The sequence below is a fragment of the Microtus pennsylvanicus genome, chromosome 4 (genome assembly GCF_037038515.1).
Source record: "Microtus pennsylvanicus isolate mMicPen1 chromosome 4, mMicPen1.hap1, whole genome shotgun sequence".
In the NCBI taxonomy this organism is placed as follows: domain Eukaryota; kingdom Metazoa; phylum Chordata; class Mammalia; order Rodentia; family Cricetidae; genus Microtus; species Microtus pennsylvanicus.
In genome coordinates, this window is record NC_134582.1 from 142,615,711 (window position 1) to 142,634,701 (window position 18,991).

At 45.1% G+C, this 18,991-nt stretch overlaps 1 protein-coding gene across 10 annotated transcripts in view; it reads left to right on the top strand.

The window, feature by feature from the left end:
• The first annotated feature begins 13,102 nt into the window (after nucleotides 1–13,102).
• The window catches only part of Zeb1 (zinc finger E-box binding homeobox 1), a 168,460-nt gene continuing 162,571 nt past the window's right edge, over nucleotides 13,103–18,991 (top strand). For 2 of the 10 annotated variants that reach the window (XM_075970739.1, XM_075970742.1), the window contains exon 1: nucleotides 13,489–13,589. In XM_075970739.1, coding sequence (XP_075826854.1) covers nucleotides 13,532–13,589 — 58 coding nt within the window. In that variant the 5' untranslated portion in view covers nucleotides 13,489–13,531. Of the gene's footprint in view, nucleotides 13,421–13,488; nucleotides 13,590–14,050; nucleotides 14,101–14,175; nucleotides 14,309–15,123; nucleotides 15,528–18,991 lie in introns of those variants that run through there. The other 8 variants (XM_075970743.1, XM_075970747.1, XM_075970745.1 and 5 more) reach the window with 7 other exon arrangements.

Sequence of the window (18,991 nt, forward strand, 5' to 3'; positions counted from 1 at the left end):
AGGAACACATGATTACCAACATAGCACAGGAAGCAGCCTTCAGCCTCCCTGAGCACATGGCTGCGATCATTCTCCACTTAGATCCAAATGACTGAGTTGCCAGGTGAACTGCGTTGGTGGCAAACTCATTTTTTTCTCACCTCCAGCACCCTCTTTCCCGGAGATAAGCAATTTTCCTGGGTAATGAACTGTGGCTGCTATCAATTGCCTGGAAATTAAGAGGTCCAAAGTGTCTTCCTAGTCCTTGTTTCCGTTTGGGTACACCACTGTTTGCCACTGTACCATGGCGCGGTGTGTTCCAGGGCAGGACAAGGGCGGGATGGGAAAGGCTCTTCTAGCCAATGGCCATCCATTTGCACTCAGCGCGTCTGTCGGTCAGGTGATGATCTCCAGTCTGTTCTACCGCAAAGGCCGAGCAGCTGGAACCAGAGTCTGCTCTGAGGCGGAGCTGTCTTCAGGAGAAGCGGCCTTAGGCTCTGATCTGTACTGATAACACACCCAGAGTCTGGAGAAAGTGAGTGTGAGGAATCACACACTTGTGATAAACGAGGCAGTATGAAAAGATAGCGATAGTAATTCAAAGCTATCTACTTTAAAATTTTTAATATGTCTTCCACAGAAAAATAAAAAGGAAATATCTATAACAAATTCACTTCAGTAGCTCAGGAGAATATTTTTTCCCATGCAGTCAATGTTTTAATCATTTTAGTGACAATATGAATAATTTCTTCTATTAAGCATTTTGCTATTTATAAAGTTTATGCTAAACATTTGACGTTTTATATGTTCAAACATTACTTTTTGGCATTTGCTAGCTAAAAGTGTTTCCAGTTTGCTAATGAAAATACCTGCCAGACTGCATGCTATTTTTAAGAAAAACAGGTATTTACTGGTAATTTAAGCTACTAAAGGAAAAAGGCATTTATTTAACAACTAACTCAGTACAAAGGAAGTGACTAAATTACACAAAATTTTACATTAAAATAAATTTTAGGCTGTGATGGATAAATATATGCTTGCCCAGAAATGACTTATCTATGACTAAAATGAAGTTCCTGAAGATCAAACAATTATTCAAACTCACACAGTATCTATGTAGAACATCAAATGAAGATCTAAAATAAGGCTCTTTATGGGAATATTTTATAATTTCTAAGAATGCCATATAAAGTGTCCTAGAAAGAGAAATATGATCAGGTTCAACTGCATTTAAGAGTTAACAGAATGATGCTTTAGTTTGAGTTTCTATTGCTGCTATGATAAAAGTAGCTCAGGGAGGAAGTATCTATTTCTCATGGCAGCTTGTTAGTCCATCACTGAGAGAAGCTGGGGTGGGGACTCTGAGAGGGACCCGAGGCAGACCTTCAAAGAGCTCTGCTTACTGGCTTGCTTTCTCCTGCACCCCAGGACTGCTACCCAGGGGTGGCACCGCTCACAATGGGCTGGACCCTCCCACATCAGTCACCAATTAAGAAAATGCCCTACAAGCTAATTCCTACAACTAACTCTTACAGAGGTATTTTCTCAGTCGAGACTCCTTCTTTCCCAATAACTCTGACTTATGTCAAGTTGACAATAAACTAGTCAGGACAAATAAACTGGCCAAAGTTTATTCAGATCATTTATGAGATAAATGGTCATATATGGAAATCAAGCTGGAACCCTATGACTGGCAAACACCGTGCGGAAGGTGTACTGCAGGCTATTGCGGGGGAAGGTCATCAACAACCTTATCCAACTGTGAACCTTTCAAGCCACATTGCCAACATGGCCTGCAAATGTGCCCCTGTGGTGTAAGGGTGGCATGACTGTTGTGGGAATAGCAACCTGCTGATTGGATTTGAGGCCAATGCCAATCTGGTCAAAACTCAATGGCTAATGTGGTCATAGGCCCTAATGGGGAACTTACTACTGTTGTTTTGCTAAATGGGCATACCAACCTACTTCTACGCATGTTTAGACCCATAGACAAATGCTATTCTCAGCCTTGAACAGAGAAGCTTCTCTTTTCAGTGAAAGGCAGTGAGTGCAGAGACTCATGGCTGTTTCAGGTGCTGAGATTAAGGGAACGTTGAGTGCTTATCCCTAAACAGGACATTTTATCGCCCTCCTCTGAGGCCTGAAATCATCAAGGAAGAGAGGGTAGGTAGAATGCGAGAGTCTGATGATACAAAGAAAGGCTGGGGAACGCGACTCTCTGGGCATCGAAACACAGCTACTGCCATCATGAGCTCAGGCACCTGCACCTGCCCTCACTGTGCACACAGAACCCTGGCGCTGCCCGGAGCCACGGATGGAAGAGAGGCTCATGGCGCCTTCGCCCTTCTTGGGGAACTACTGGCTATTGCGTACCCACTGGAAAGTCCACAAGACTCAAGAAGATAGTTCCACACCTGCTGTCTTGCAGTGGCTAAACTCAGTCGCTTGCAAGACAAAGAGACATGGGTATAGAAGGAAGAGGGGACTTAGTTGGGGTAGGAGGGAGACAAGAGAGACGGGAGGTGAAAGAATCAGAATGCATTGTGTATGCGTATGAAACTGTCGAAAGCCAAAGCCAGTTCCCTGTGAAAACATATAAGTGTGTTCATTTCAAATTCTATCAGAGTAGAAAAGTGGTTCATGGACAGAGTACTTGCCTGACAGGCAAGAACCCGAGTTTGGTTTCCAGCTTTACAAAAAACAAAAACAACAATAATGACAACAAAAACCTATATGTGGGAATTAATTTAATATTTATGTTTACATAGGTTCTTGTCACATTTAATTGTTTTATCTGTGCTTGCTAGTTTTTATGTTTATTTGACACAAGGTAGGGTCATCTGGAATGACAGACTCTTCATCAGGAAAATGCCTCCACAGGTCAGGCATGTCTGCACACATTTGTAGGCTGTTTTCTTGTCTGGCGACTGTTGGTGGGAGGTGCTGCCTATTGTGGATAGTGTCTCCTGGGCTGGTCATCCTGGCAACTACCGTAAGAAAGCAGGCTGAAGCAGAGGCACTCCTCCATAGCCTCTGCTTGAGTTTATGCCTGGACTTTCCTCCTGATGGACTGACCTGAAAACTGTAAGCTGAAATAAACCCTTTTCTCTCCAGGTTATTTTGGTCATGGTGTTTTTATCAACACAATAGAAATCAAACTAAAACACCATCCTTTATAAAATGACAAGGAATTCAAGTGCTTCCAGCCATTGTAAATAAGCTCCCAACTTAAGAGAAAGAAGAAAAACAGTCATGGTGAGACACTCTCTCTCTCATACACATCACACAGAAACACAGTCATGGTGAGACACTCTCTCATACACATCACACAGAAACACGATCCTCAAAAGCGTAGCCATGCCTTCAAAGGTCACAACCCACAGGGAGATCTGTGGAAAGGTAGATTTACAGCTAAAATGAAGAGGCTGTGTCCCAGCAGCTACACTGTCTTCCCTCTCAGCTGGCATGGTAGTTTATGCCTTTAATCCCAGCACTCTGGTACCAGAAGTAGGCAGATCTCTGTGAGTTCAAGGCTAGCCTGATATACATATCAAGTTCTAGAACAGTCAGAGCTACATTATATAAACACTGATGGGGGGGCAACTATGTTAATTTCATGTATTAATTCATTACAGGTTTGAGGATATTTTCTCATAAAATGATCAAAAACCAAAACTAAAACTGTATGGTAAATTTTTTTTATTCTTTATAAAACAAAACATTACAAGTAATTTAAACTTTCAAAGCATGTGCCTGGCTTAGTGTAGTACAATCTGTTTAGTTGTGGAATGTAAAAAAGAACACAAAGGTCATGTAGACAAAAGGGAAATTAGACTGCAAGTAAAGCAGTGTAGTACTAAAGCTGTAGGTGACATTTATGGATATGCCCAAGTTAATATTATTTCACTTATGTAAACGACTCATGTTGAAAAGATTTAATACAATCTTTCATCACACAGTCCGGGCTAAGAAAGCTTGTTTCTCCTCCAAGCACTGGAGTGATGCAGTGATGCAGTGATGCAGTGATGCAGTGATGCAGTGATGCTGTGATGCAGTGATGCAGTGATGCTGTGATGCAGTGATGCTGTGATGCAGTGATGCTGTGATGCAGTGATGCTGTGATGCAGTGATGCAGTGATGCAGTGATGCAGTGATGCTGTGATGCTGTGGACGTGCATTTCTCTAGGAACCTCTTTTTGGGGTATCCAGGCACAGTCATGAAACCTGAAACAGGCACAGAGATGCAGAGGCAGAGAGGTTCCTCTAGCTCCACCCCTACACTTGGATCTAGAAAACAAAATCAAAAAACAACAACAAGAACTCTCTTTATAAATCACTCATTCGGTAAGCTCATTCAAACTGGTGTCTGTGAAATTCAAACCAAGAAACCAAATTCAGAGTTTCTTTTACAATCTTTAACTTATAGACGGATAGTAAGTGCCACATGCCACCTCACCCACTGCCCTGCGGACTGTGCCATCTGTCGCAGACTGAGTCTACTCCCTGGAGATGCAGCTCCTTAAACAGCACACCCCTGATCAGCTGCAGCTCCAGACAACAGCCAGCTACAGCTCACCAGACTAATTTTGCTGCCCCTTTGGCTCTCAGTGCAATCACTCCACCTGCTACTGAGGTGATATTTTTTTTTTCAGGGGCAAGAATTTGCTTTTAGCCTTGGGGAAGAAAGCACTTCATAGGAATTCCAGTAGATTATCAATACTCAAGAGATTTAATCTTTGTGAACTTGATGTTTTTGTTATTTCCTTTTATTTACAGTTTACCAAGTGCTAGACACCAGTACAAACTTACAAATACTGCCCTCCTTGTTCTTCACAAGAGCTTTCTGGGCACTGAAGTCACCAGTGCCGAGAATGTCCCACTCCCCACTGCACAGGTGCTATCTTAAGCATCACTAAGGTAAAGATAAAAAGCTCAGAGCAAGAGAAGAGACTGATGAAGAAACAAAGCCAAAAGTACATGTAGTAATAGGGCTGGAGACAGAGGACCGAAGGCAGCGTGCTCTGTCTGGCATGGAAGAGATTAAATTTCCAGCACAAGGGCGGGAAGAAGCAAGTCTGTGTGCATGTTCAGGGTTTGTAACTGGGGCAATTGTACTGCCTTGCAGAGGTCACTGATGTGGAATATTAAAGATGTGTTACATTTGTTTATGCTGAGGAATATTTAATGATGCAAAGATGTGTTGCATTCTTTTACATGGCATTTGTTTAACTCTGTGAAGCTATACTTCTTTGCTTGCCTAAAACACCCGATTGAGCTAATAAAGAGCTGAATGGCCAACAACTGAGCAGGAAAGGATTAGGTGGCGCTGCCATGCAGAGAGAATAAACAGAAAGAGAAGACTGAGGAGCAAGAAAAGGAGGAGAGAGACCATCAGGGGCCAGCCACCAAACTACATAGCAAGCCACGGAATAAGACGGAAAGAAAAGAGTATAGAATAGAGAAAGGTAAAGGCCCAGAGGCAAAAGATAGCTGGAATAATTTAAGGAAAGCTGACTAGAAACAAGCCAAGCGAAGGCTGGGCACTCACAAGTAAGAATACGCCTCCATGTATTTATTTGGGAGCTGACTGGCTGGTACCCAAAGAGCAAAGAGAAAGAGTGAAAACAACTACAGGTCACTAGTTTGCTCCCAGCACCTACTCTGAGCAGCGAACAACGACCTTTAACTCAAGGGGCTCCAACACCTTCTTCTGCTCTCCACAAGCACGCGCATTAATGCAGACATACGTGTCCACACCCACATAATTTGAAATAAAATAAAACAAAAATTTGTAGTGAGGTGAGGTATTTAGGGTATGTAGAATGATTATCTGTGAGGAAGACGGCTTGCTGGGATTCTAATATAACTGGCATGCACAGACTCTTTTTAAACTCAGAAAAAAAAAATCTGCCTTCTTGGAAGTAGGAGCAGTAGATCTCACGGGGCCAGGAGTGGAACTCCTGTGTTAGGACAAACTTAACAGTCAGAAAACAGCAAGAATTAATGGGTACATTTGGGGCTCCGTTTTAACACATGTTCATGGAACATATATATTTTGAGGGTCCGTTGATGGGGAAGCTCTGTCAACCAATTATATCTAGTTAAGGCATGGCTACCTGGGACCCAGGAAGAAAAACTGGGAGGACCCAGGTGCGCGTTCTCTCCTCTCTCGCTCTTTGTGGCTCCTGCCAGACAGATAGAAGTGGGACCGACCACTCTTGTAGCGTGAGTTTCCCCTAATAAAATATACTTGTTATTCTTGAGTTGGCCTGGTTATTTATCATGCCAACCTAATGCACAACAGTCCGTCACGGTGGTGAGGCATTGTTAAAAAGCTGGTGACACAAGCATATGCAATTTCAAAAAGCTGTTGCAATTTTAGTGATATTGACAACAGAGGAAATATTTATTCTTGACTTTTAACGAAACTACTCATCTTGAAATGCTGACCCTGCCTGAGATTCATTGGGATCCTCATGATAGGTGTGCATCCACATGGCTATTCCTTCTTCATTTCCTTCCTAAATGTTTATTTTAAAGGAAATGCTAGGGTTCTCTTATTGTTCATCCTGCTCATTTTTATTTTCACTTCTCAGAATACTAATTAGGATCTTGTCTAATGCAGTCCTCTGAAGATCCAAGGCAAGGTCCTAGAGTTACTTCCAATACAATGTCCTGATTCCCATAGCATCATCCTCACAATCTGTCTCCTACTCGCCCACCTACACAGCCTCATCTGGAACCAGGAATGCCTTATAGTCAACCCGTCACTTCTACATGAAAGCCATGCTTTCATCCCGGGACTTCTCATATCTTGGGACTCTTCACCTTGAATTCTCTCTGCTCTACTTGACTTCTGACAGAGTCCATTATGTCCAGTGCAGACATTTCACCCTTAGTCACCATCTCCTGTATAACCACGCCTCCCTGACATTTTTGTGTGATCACTTTTGACAAATCTGCTTCTTGAAGTCAGGTACTGTGCTAGATATTTATAGATCCATGCTGTGTCTATCACATAAAATGCTCTCAGGAACAGAAGTTGAAAAAGTAATTAATACTTAATTATTAAAGATTTCTATGTGGCATGAAGAGTAATGGCTAATTAGCATAATACTGGAAGCTGCATGGAAATTAAAGATGAACAAGTTAATAAAAACTTGTTTCTCAATAATGAAACTTTAAACATATATTAAAATGCCTCCCAGAGTTACCCTGTGACTATATTAGTTATGTGACAAAGGGGACATAAGGTTACAGGTGGACCTGAACTTGATTATCAGCTGACCTTAAAGTGTGGAGGCAGATGGAATGGTCTAGGCAGGACTAAGTTTATCGGGAAAGCATCTACCCTGTAGGCTGATGAGCAGAACAGAGGACCACTGGAGAAAGACTGCAGATGCTGGTGCTGAGTCCGGAGATGGGGAGGGAGGCCCACCAGCTGAGGAGTACGAGTGGCCTTCCGAGCTGGACAAAGCAATGTTCTTCCCTAAAGTCTTCTGACACCCCCAATTCTGCCAAAACCTCAAGAATCATTTAGCCTTGTGACGCCCATCTTGGACTTTTGTCTTCCAGGATGATAAGCTATTGAACATGGTTTTAATTCACTGGTGGACCAGGTTCTCACAGCAGCCAAGAGAATGCAAACATACCCATACTAAACAGGAGTGATGCTGGCTGCGGGTCAACACACCTTCTGATAACTGTGGCTTATCCACGGTGTTTCTCTCTATAAAGGAAATCTGGGGCTGATTATGGTATTTCAGTGTCAAGACTCCTGCGCCTTCAGCTCTGTTCTGCCTTCTTTTTGGAACTCGGCATAGCAGGTCCGATTTCAACCAACAGGGAGAAGTGCAAGAATGAAGAGCCATTTCCTTTGAAGACTGTCCTCAGTGCTGCATACACCACTTCAGTTTCTATCACACAGGCAAAAGTGGTAGCACTTTTGGTGGCACCTAGGCCCCCTTGTAGGGAGGGGAGAAGTAGAGCCATTACTGTAAATGGCCATGTAGTATTTAGTAAAGACAAAACAGACCGTTCTACTAAACACCCTGAGAACTTTGTCTTAAGTACACATAAACTCTAATTAAAATTACTATTTTGAAATTATCTCACCTAGATTTCAGATAAGGAGAGAGCCTTCATTCTACAGTTATGGAGCAATTAGTGTTTGCCAGATTTTGCATAAAAACATACATTAGGATAACACACTTATCCTACATTCAAATTTTACTTTAGAATCAATGGGACTGAGACTCTTGGTTGACAAGGTTGGACAGAGTTTCTAATTCCAGATCACCTCTTCCTAGGGTGCTGGTAGGGAGCAGATGGAGAGTTTAACGAGGAGGGTTCACAGAGGTGGAGACAATGACCGAGAATCTAATCACTGGATCTCTAGGCCAGAAGGTTCAAGGGAGAGAAGCAGTTTCTAGAACTTGGCTACAAGACACAGGTATCTGGCAGGAGCCCTGGGCCCTAGTGGAAGATGAAGCTGCAGTCACAGGGCCGGAGTAAATATTCTGGACTCTCCTTCCTTTGATCTTTTGCCAGTGCTTCCCAAACTGACTTGGAGGGTGAAGGAGCCCAGTGTCTCTCAGAGAAGGGTCAGGCAGACTGGGTTTAACCAGCTGGGAAAAGGACTCATCATGCAAACAAGCAGGATGTCTTAGAGTTGGAACAATTTTTAAAAGCCTTGACCTAAAAGATAAAGGGAAAGGATCCAAACAGAACTATGTCAGACCTGGGACAAAGAAAGACTGGGAAGGGAATGATTAGAAACAGTGGGTGGGGCGCAGTGTGGGGCCCAGTTATCTAAGATAAAGAAAAGGAGCAAGGAGGTGAGAAGAGGAGCAAGGTCAGACCAGGGCTCCAGCTGTGGAAGTCACTCAACCTGGGGTTTTTCTATCACAAACTTTTTCATGTGACCTGAACACAGTGCTCAAAGATTTAAAACAGGCTACTATTTTTTTTAAACTTTTAACCACATATGCTCCAAGGGGTAAATCCTGGCAGTGCCTGTAACTGAGACGATGGGTTATATAGAAAGCCAGGAGTGTAAGCCAAACAACAGATGCCCTCGGTAACAAAATCAGTCAGCTGCTCAGAGAAGTCAAGATGCCAAACAAAGAAACAGACAGAAACAAAGGGGCAAAGACAGCAATGCAAACCCAATGCCAGACCCTTGAGACGGTGCTAACAACAGTCCACTCAAAACCATTTGTTCAAACTGGGCTCTCTGGTGTCAATCACCTGAGCATGGATTCACATTTGGTATCAATAAAGGTTATCTTCTATAGGAGCTTTTGGAGATGATCACTGATATTCTGCAGATATCTTCCCCAAATAAATTTATGCTTTTATATCTGATGTTTTGAAAAATGCCACTTATGTTAACAGTCATTACCAGTTAAAAGTGGGAGCCTCAGAGAATTTTGTGGATGCAGTACATAAGAAAAATTACCTGGAGGCATGAGAAAAACATGTGTCCCTTCATCACCTCCAAGGAAGTTTGATTAGAAAAGCTGTCATGGGTCCCAAGGAGGGCTGGTTAAGCATTGCCCTGGGGTCTGGCTGCAGAATCTGGTTGAACTGCACCAGTGAAGTGACCACCAGCTTCCTTTGACCCATTGTAAACAGCAAATCCAGTCTCACCTGCGCCATTATGGAGAAGCAGCTGGGTCCCTGCATCCTCTACAGATGTCGTGGTCAGCTTTATTATTTTTTCAACTTGACACTAGAGTTATTTGAGAAAAGGGAAGCTCAACTGAGAAAACGTCCCCCCCCCAAGAATGGCTTATATTGCATTTTCTTGATTGACTAATGTGAGAGGGCCCAGCCCACTGAGGGCAGTGTCACCCCTGCAATGGTGGTCCTGGGCGCTGTAAGAAAGCAGGCTAAGCAAGTCATAACAAGAAGCCAGTAAGCAGCACCCTCCATGGCCTCTCCAACAGTTCCCACCTCCAGGTCTCTGCCCTGGTTTCCTTCAGCAGAGTGTCATCTACTCAGAGCTGCAAGCCTGAAGAAACCCTCTCCTCCCCTGTGGTGGTCTGAATCCATACTTGGTGTTTACTCACCAGGGAGTGGAACTACTTAAGGATTAGGAGGTTTTGCTTTGTTGGAGGAGGTGTCACTGAAAATGTACCCTAGGCAGGCCCAGCTTCTCGTCCTCTCTGCCTGCTCCCTGAGTCAGCACGTAAAGTTCTCAGCTGTTGCTCTAGCACCATGCTTGTCCATTTACCCATTATTATCATGGTCTAATCCTCTGAAACTGTAAGCAAGCCCTCAGTTAGATGCTTTCTTTTCTAAAAATTGCCGTGGTCATAGTGTCTCTTAACAGTGATGAAACAGTAACTAAGACAGCACCCAAGCTCTCTTTGGTCTTGGTGTTTTATCATAGCAACAGAAACCCTAGCTAAGACAACATAAGCTCACTGTCTCCACTTTAAAGCTGCAATGTGGAAACGGTACTGACTGGAGAAGCGGCACTGACAGACCCCTTCCACGACACGATCTGACACTGAAATCTGACAAGGTCTAGAGAACTGTAGTCACACTTCAGAGATGCATCCAATTCAAACTTCAAAATATTACATTCATTACAATTTTTCTCATAAATTTTGAAAATACAGTAGTCCACTTTTTATAGTATTTCTTTTTATTTATTTATTTTCTTTTTAATGAGCTTGACATTTCAAGATTGGGTAAAAGTATACAAGTTTTTATAGTATTTCTTGTTCAACATATACAATCCTAGAGTTCAAAGCAGTAAAGTAATAAGACTTCACTAACACATAAGCAAAGGCACATACTGAAGGCATGTTGTGTGTGTGTCAGTCACTGCAAAGAAGACACGAAGCATGTCTCCTTACCCCCTTTATCTAAACTCGTGTTAATTTGAGACAGGGTTTCCTGTAGCCCATGCAGGCCGGGAACTCAGTATATAGCCTAGAATAACCTTGAACTTCTGATTCTCCTTCCTCCACCTCCCAAAAGGTGGATTTAATCTAAATCTTAATAGGTACTTCCTTCATAAGTTGGTTCCAAAGACCCACCTCCCCCCACCCCAGTGCTTTGGTTAAAATATAACTATCAGACAAGAATCAGATTTAAAGCAATACTTTATATTCTGAGACTTCTGTCTGCTCTTTCTAGTATAGACTTTAAATATCTTCAATAACATTATGGAACTATAAATAGAAGTCAAACATTTAATTTGCAAGTTATCAGAGGCTTTTGTAAAAGTTAAACTTTGTATTAAATTTGGCTTACCAATATTTCCTGTGCATATTTTAAAACTAGAACTTAGCAGAAATAATTATTTAGGGAAAAGGAAAAAGATAAGAGAGAGATTAAGATCAAGATTAGCATGGACATGAATGGTAATACTGTTTCATCCTCAACCTCAACTGTTCCTAAGAACATGATAAAGACAGATACCCTTCACTTCATTGACAACAGGCTTAGAAAATTTATTTCAGAAATATTTACTCAACAGCTAGTAGGCAGATGGGTACTCTGCTAGTATTGAGGACACAGAAATAGCAAGTTTTATTATCTGATGTCCCCATAGTTAGTTAACAGCCCCACACACTAAGAAACAAAGTATCTTGTGCTGTTTGTTTTCCTGTGCCTGTGATTGACCCTGGGGAAGAGCAGAGGAAAAGGACTGGATGTATGACACCTCCCAAGTTTAAGGGAAGGCTGGAAACAAGGGTGACTGTAGGAAGTGGAAGCTAGACAATTTCTGGTAAAAGACAAACGTCTATGGTGTCTGATTGAGAAAGCAATGAGGCCAGGCCATGGCTCATTCTTGAGATCGCAGCTAGCTACTCAGGATGCCAAGGAATGGGGCTCCCAAGCTCAAGGGCCGAGTTACAGGTGATCCAAGGCCACTAACCCAAGGGTGCCATTCTGACACAAATGTGTTCCAGCTAAGACGGCACTGAGGAAAAGAAGCGCTGCCAGTATGTACAAGGACCAAGAAGTCTAGTTTTGCAATGACTGCAGATCTGATGTGCAAAGAACATGTGCAGCCCCATTACTCAGATGCAGCAGACGGGGGGAGGGGGGCTCATCTACAGCCAGCACCTTTTCATTACTGGACTTCGGCTGTACACTTACTTCGGCTTAATAACTCTTAACATTTGGGGGTTGGAGGATTCTTTTGGGGGGCAGGGTCTCACTATGTAGTTGGCCTGAGTCGTGACCTTCCTGCCTCCTCCTCACACAAGCAAAGACTGCTAGTGTATGTCACCATGACTAGTTACACAATAAAATATCCTGCCTAAGGCATGGCAAAATCAGTAGGCAAACCTTACCAAACAGCCTTCGTGTACTTGCTCTGTGCTGGCTTAGTGTATTAGTTCTTCTTGGGGGACGTTTGTTATGTCTATCCATAAGTCTCACCTTCTTACAATAACAATTAATAACTACATATCTAAAATAATGGCTTAGTTCATTTGTCTCATAAAGTTGTCCCACACAATTCCTCCTTTGAAAGGGGTGGGAAGCGGGGGGAGAGATAAATTTAAATCCTTATTACTGAAGGCAGGTACAAAAGTATTTAGGTCTTGTATAAAGTCAAAGGCTTAAGATAAAAGTCAGCCTCAGCGAACACTAGTCAGCCTTGTTTTTAGCCTTGAGGTCATTGTACTGCTCAGATGTGTGTGAGACTGTAGTTATTTTGAGGCAGGGTCCCACTGTCGGGCAGTCCGGCCTTGAACTCGCGGCCATCCTCCTGCCTCACGCACTGGACGCTTCAGATTACAGGTTTCCAGGCCTGCTCCCCAGAATTGCTTATGCAAGTCGCAACGCCCACGAGCCTGTCCACCCTGGGACCCTGCAGGGCGGGGTTCGCAAGGTGACAGCAGGTGAGCTAGGCGCAGATGAGGAAGTGAGCCTGGCACGGTGCGGGGATTACTCATGCTGCTTTCCTGAGAGCGGAATTTCTCGCCTCCTTCTCTGTCCAGCTGAAGTTCAACCCAAGTGCTGTCACTTCCCGTCTGGGTAGACCGGGGAAACCCGCGATTCTGTGGGAGGGGAGGGAGTCAGAACTAGCCAGGTAGCTCGATGCGCGTCCCTGCTGTCCACGTCCCCGGCGAGCACGCGCGGGCCGCCGCACCGACAGCTGGAGCGCGCGGGACCAGAGGAGTGCGCACCCGTCCGCGCGGGGTCTGCGCGGGTGTGGCCCATGCCGCCCGCTCCACCTGGTTCAGGAGGCCACCCTGTCGCCTCCGGGCCCCGTCCCCAGGGCCCCCGCACCCTCCTCCGTAACCCCACCACACCTGAGCAAAACTTTTCCCTCGCCTCCGGGATTCAAACTCCGCAGCGACTGAAGCTGCCGCAAACCGCCCCGGCCCTAGCAACAAGGTTCCGGCCGTAGAGCGAGCGCCGCTAGGTGTTAGGAAGGTGATGTCGTAAAGCCGCGAGTGTCGTAAACCAGGTGCGGTGGGGAGGGGGAGGGGTGGAGGCGGCGGGTGGGGGGGTGAAGGGGAGGGAGGGAGGGAGGAGGGGGAGGAGGTGACTCGAGCATTTAGACACAAGCGAGAGGATCATGGCGGATGGCCCCAGGTGTAAGCGCAGAAAGCAGGCGAACCCGCGGCGCAATAACGGTGAGTGGAGAAGGGGCCCGGCGCGGCGGCGGGCAGCAGGCGGCCGGGCGAGGGGCGCGGGGCCGAGCGGGCCGGGGGCGGCGGCGGGGCCGGGCCGAGTGGAGTGGGAAAGTAAAGTAGTGCGCCCCGCTGCCGCCGCCGCGGCCGCCGTCCTGGACCGTTATGTCTTACCTGCCTCTGCGCCTAGCGGCTTGCGCGGCCGCCGGGGACCGTTAGCTGCGCCGCATCCCGCCGCCGCGCCCGGCCACTTTTCCGCCCGCGGGTGGAGCGGCTGTTGCTTCTTTCCGCACTTTCTCCACTCTTGCCGCCCCTCGGCGCCTCCCCGCGCGCGATCCTCCCTCCGCGCAGGCCGCGGCGGCAGGGAACAAACTTGCGGCGGGCGGGCGCGGGCTGCGGAGCGGGCGCGGGCGGGAGAGACGGGCGGCCGCGGGCCGGTTGCGTGTCGGCTGCGTGTCGGCCGTGCGCGCGTGTGCGCGGGAGCGGGCGCTGCGCGTCGGGTCGGGAGCCCGCGGTAAAGTTGCGCCCCGCGCGCTCGCGGGCGGGCGGGGATGGGGACGCGCGGGGCCGCCGCTGGCCGGGCGCTCGGGGGGCTGGAACCCCGCGCGTGCGGTGCCCGTCTGGGGCCGAGCAGGCTCGGGCGGCTCCAAGCTGCTGCCGTGGGGCGAGCGTGTGCGTGGACTCGCCGCCTGCGGCTCGCGGCCGGGAAGCAGCACAGACAGGTCGGGACGCCCTGGCAGCCCGGGTCCCCGCGGGCACGGGGCTCTGTGCATGCGCCTTGCTTTGGCTCTTTCGGTTTGGGGAAGTTGTTACCTGGGCCGGACGCGCGAGCCGAGGGCAGATAATGGAGTTGGGCTGGCGCTCGGGGTCGCGAGTGGGGCGGGTGGGGGAGGGGTCGGGCGGCCCGACGGGCGCACGGGGCTGCGGCTCGCGGTGCAGCTGCGCGGGGTATTGATTTGCGCGGATGTGCCAGGGAAACACACTCCTCGGCCTGACTGCAGAGTTTTTTTGTTGTTGTTACGTCTTTTTGTTTTGTTTTGCTTTGCTTTGCTTTTTTTTTTTAAGGAAGAGGGAAAGCCACAGGCACCAGGAGGAGCGCGGCACCCCGACCTGTATCGGTGGGTGTATCGTGGGCTCTCCTAGAGTGGGGAGACGCAGGAGTTGCTGAATGGTGCCTCTCTTAGGCGAGTGTGTGCTCTTGGCTAGCGGCGCGGACAGCCGTCTGCTCCTGGTCATTGTCTGGACAGTCCCTGCGGCGGCGGCCGGGGGATGCCCCCGCCCGGGTACCTGTGTGTGGTGATGGGCGGCCACAGCCCTGTGCTGCTGCGGCCGCTGCTATATAAGGAATTCCTCGTGCCTTTCGCACCCGGTGGCTCCGTGGGGCTCCCGCGGGGTGTTAAATGACGAGTTTTTAAGAATGGGGGTAATAAATGCGCCCCTGATGGCATCGATGTGGCGTCCGGAGAACTAGGAAATCCTGTTTAAGTGGCAACCCTGGCGCGCCCCCCCCGCGCCCCACCCCCTCCCGGTTTGTGTTGCTCCCTCCCCTCCGGTATGCCAAACGCCAGGTTTTGTAACCTTTCCTGGCAATTTTAGATTTTGTGTGGGATTTCCTGTCTAGAAGCAGATACGAAGATTTTAGGCCGTTCCAAAGAGGTTTCCTCTCGGTTGTAAACACGTTTTGAATATATCTGAACCCTCATTAAAATCTCTGCTGCCATGAATGATTTTCAGTTGTTCAGATAAACGTTGCATTTCAGAGGAGCATGTTCGTTCGGAGGGAAAGGTGTGCTGGGTAGCGTCATTGTGGAGAGGTGACTAGTGGTTGTGGCAAGGACCTGAGCACAGGCTACCGCAATTGTAATTTCCTGCTTCTAGCATCAAATAGTGTCTGTTCTACATTGAGCTGTTGCCGCTATTGCTGATGTGGCTTTATGAAAGGTAAGTTGGTTAGGAAAGGGCTGCTTGCTGCCCTTACCTTATTTAAAATGTTGATCGCCAGAGAAAGGGGCTTTTCTTGTTGCTGACGACATGTGTGTGACATGTGAGTCTGAACCACCCAGCGTCTGTGCAGCTGCTGTAAACATGTTTACCTGAACAGGAAAGAATGGATTTTTCTCCTAGAGATTCTGTGATATTAATATCACACACATAAGGCATATCAACAGATGACATAAGGGTGGAAAGCTATTCCGAAAGGTGCTTGAAATCAACAGGAAAGAGATTCTTGATCGCTGCAGCAAATGGCAACTTGTGCAGGTAGAAAAAAGATGGTGTTTAGTTTTCTCCTGCATGTATGTCAGCCCCCTCCTGTTTGCCGCCTTCCTTCTCAGGGGAGGGATTTATTTACCACGCTTGCTGTTAGTGTTTCTCCTTTGTGTTTAATATTAGAAAAACAGATTTGGGGCTCTTGAGCCTGAAATGTCTTGACTGCAGTATGCATTACTCGGAGAAAACAAAAGGTGTGTGAGATAGCGCTGTGCTACCACAGGTATCTTCCATTTTCATCACTTTTGGCTTTCTCTTTGTATTTCTTTTTGTTCTCTAATGCTTTCATCCATTGCTGACTGTTGCGGCCATGCTGTTTGATTTAGCCTGCTATTTTTGCAAATTAAAATTGAAGTTATATGCTTTGTGTTGTGAAACCTGGGGGTAGGTGCTGGTTGATTTTTCTTAGCAACGCAGTCATATTTAAGTTGCAGATGCTTTAGGAGAGAATTATCTGGAAAGATGTTAACTCTTAAAATTTATTTAAATGGCTAAATAGTGGTGTATATGGTGGGAGATAGTACTAGAGATATTTTATGTTATTTATGTATAAATTATATTTATATTCATTTTTGAAATAAGGTATATAGATTTTACAGCTAAATCAGCAATAAAACATTTTTATTTCCTTCCTAGAATATGTCTGAAGACTAGGATACTGATGACAGCATCAAAAACTCTAACTTAGCAAATATGTAACAAATGAGTAGACCTGCCTAAATCATCGAACCTTGTGTGGGGACATTATGGTAATGATGCTAGCCATCTAAAGGAATGGCATTAGAATTGCTGGAATTGATTTTTGCTGTTTATAATTTAATGCTTTGTTGTATTTAAAAATATCTTCTCTTTTCCAAAATTCTATTCTATTTGGCGTTCCCCCTTTTATTCTTGACAAATGAGCTCTAGCTCCCAGTGACTGCCTGCTGACTAATCCACCTTAGATGGAATAGCAGGCACATACCTTTCTATCATTAGCACCATTTCTTCTTGCTGTCTTTGGAAACCACCAGTAGAGGATGCTAACAAAAACAACTATTGGTGCAGCATCCTAAGCTTGTCGGTCTTCTGTGCTGATGGGGAATTTGCTGTGTCCTTTTGAGTCTTTAAAACCAACTTAAGTGTCTTTTAGTTTGCAGGTACTAGAAAGAGGTAGGAATGTGTTCACATGAATGTTATTTACAAATTTAAGCTTCAAAGTCTTGAAATAGGTGCTTTTTGGTATTTCATTAAAACAGTTATAAAAAGTTTGGTTTTAGACTTGGGCAAGAAAATGCAGTGACTACGTATATTTATTTTGCATACTCACCTCCACACTTTTAAACCTTTTATTGTTGTTGTTTATAGTATGAATCTTGAAAACCACATTTTCAAATGTTAAAAGTGTCCATGGTTAGGTATGGTAAAAAGAAGTTTCAATTAAGGATGGATTGTACTGGGTAGTAAGTTCCCATCGCTTGTGTAAACTTAGGGCTGTAGGTAGGTTGGGGACTAAAGTAGATGCTAGTCATCTGTTGTTGGTTGTAGGCTTTGCTTTTTCCCTTTGTCCTGTGAGTGGACCCTCGTCATCCTATGCTTACCTTTAGTGAAGAATCTGGAAGCATATTACTTTTGAGTTCATCAGTTATAAATTAAGAAGTACAATGTTTTTAGGCTTTAATAATTTATTAATTGGTTGGTTATATTCAAATAATTACTATTTTAAGCAAACCATGTACACTGAAATGATGGCTTTGGCTTATAAATAATTTCACGAAATTTAAAGTAGTTATGTTATTACTTTGCGTCCATACAGTTATGCTAGTATAACTGTGATCCTTAAACCTTGCGTTTGGGTTGAAAGTTAGAAGCCTTTCTTCCCTGTTTACAGAATGGCACTTGTGGCCCTGCTGCAATGCAGCTGTCACACTGTTGATCTTGAATTAATAGGGCTGACCTGACTTGTCAGGTAAGACTGTGAACTCCTTAGGTTGTGTCTGTAAAGAGCATTTTTCATTTTTGACAAGCGTCTCTTCAATTTGTGCTCTCCTACTTCTTGAGATCTCCATGAATGAGTATAATTCATTTCTTGTTTTTATGCGTTAAGGAACTTATCAGAGTTGACAATGTATGAAATGCTACCATGAAGCCAAACATCGAAAGTAGCTTATAAACTGGAAGCATAAGTCACTTGGTTAGATGACCCTGGTATGGAAAGCATGAGGAAGAATTAGTTTTTGTTTTGTTTCTTTGTATAGCCTTCATTATTTTTGAACTCATGTACATCTCTCTGTTTGTAATTTTAGTGATTTTGAAATATTAGAAAACTGTATTGGATATAATTTTTAAATATTCAAGAATATTTCTCACAGTGATTTCTTTGCTCCTTTCTTTTCTTTTATAAATCCCTTCCAAGCATGCGATTAGAGTCAGATGTAAACACAGATGCAGTATTATGTGCGGTTGCACCGCTAGCTGCTGAAGTGCTTGAGCTGAGTGCGGTGAGAGGAGAAGAAAAAGCATGCAGATGCTGGAAGATGTGCATTCGTTGCCAAAGTTCCAGTGAGATTAGAGTGTGTCACGAACACAGAAATAACACTTAAGATGGACATGGTTTCATATGCCATGGCTGCTAATCTGTTGCTCACCTTTCTTTCTTTCTTTCCTTATTTATTTATTTATTAAAGATTTCTGTCTCTTCCCCACCACCGCCTCCCATTTCCCTCCCCCTCCCCCAATCAAGTCCCCCTCCCTCGTCAGCTCAAAGAGCAATCAGGGTTCCCTGCCCTGTGGGAAGTCCAAGGACCTTTTCATAGAGATGCAAGCTAAAATAAAATTGCCTGTGGGAATAAAATCTGAAGGTTAAATTAGAAAAGCACCCTGGTTGGGGTATATGATAACATTACTTTCAAAATTATCCTTTGCAAATGTAGCTATTGTATATATTACTAGGTAATCATAAACTGTGTACTATATTTTAGAGTCTGGGTGCTCTGTGGTTAAGACTTGAGAGGAGTGGCCCAGATGACACATAGCAAATACAACTGCTGCACATCGCTGCAGTTTCTGAGGAGAAGTGAGAAATTTTATAACAGGTGAATCTGATCTTTGTGTAGACGCTACCAGAGGGGATAATCTTCCCATTATATGAAACAGTG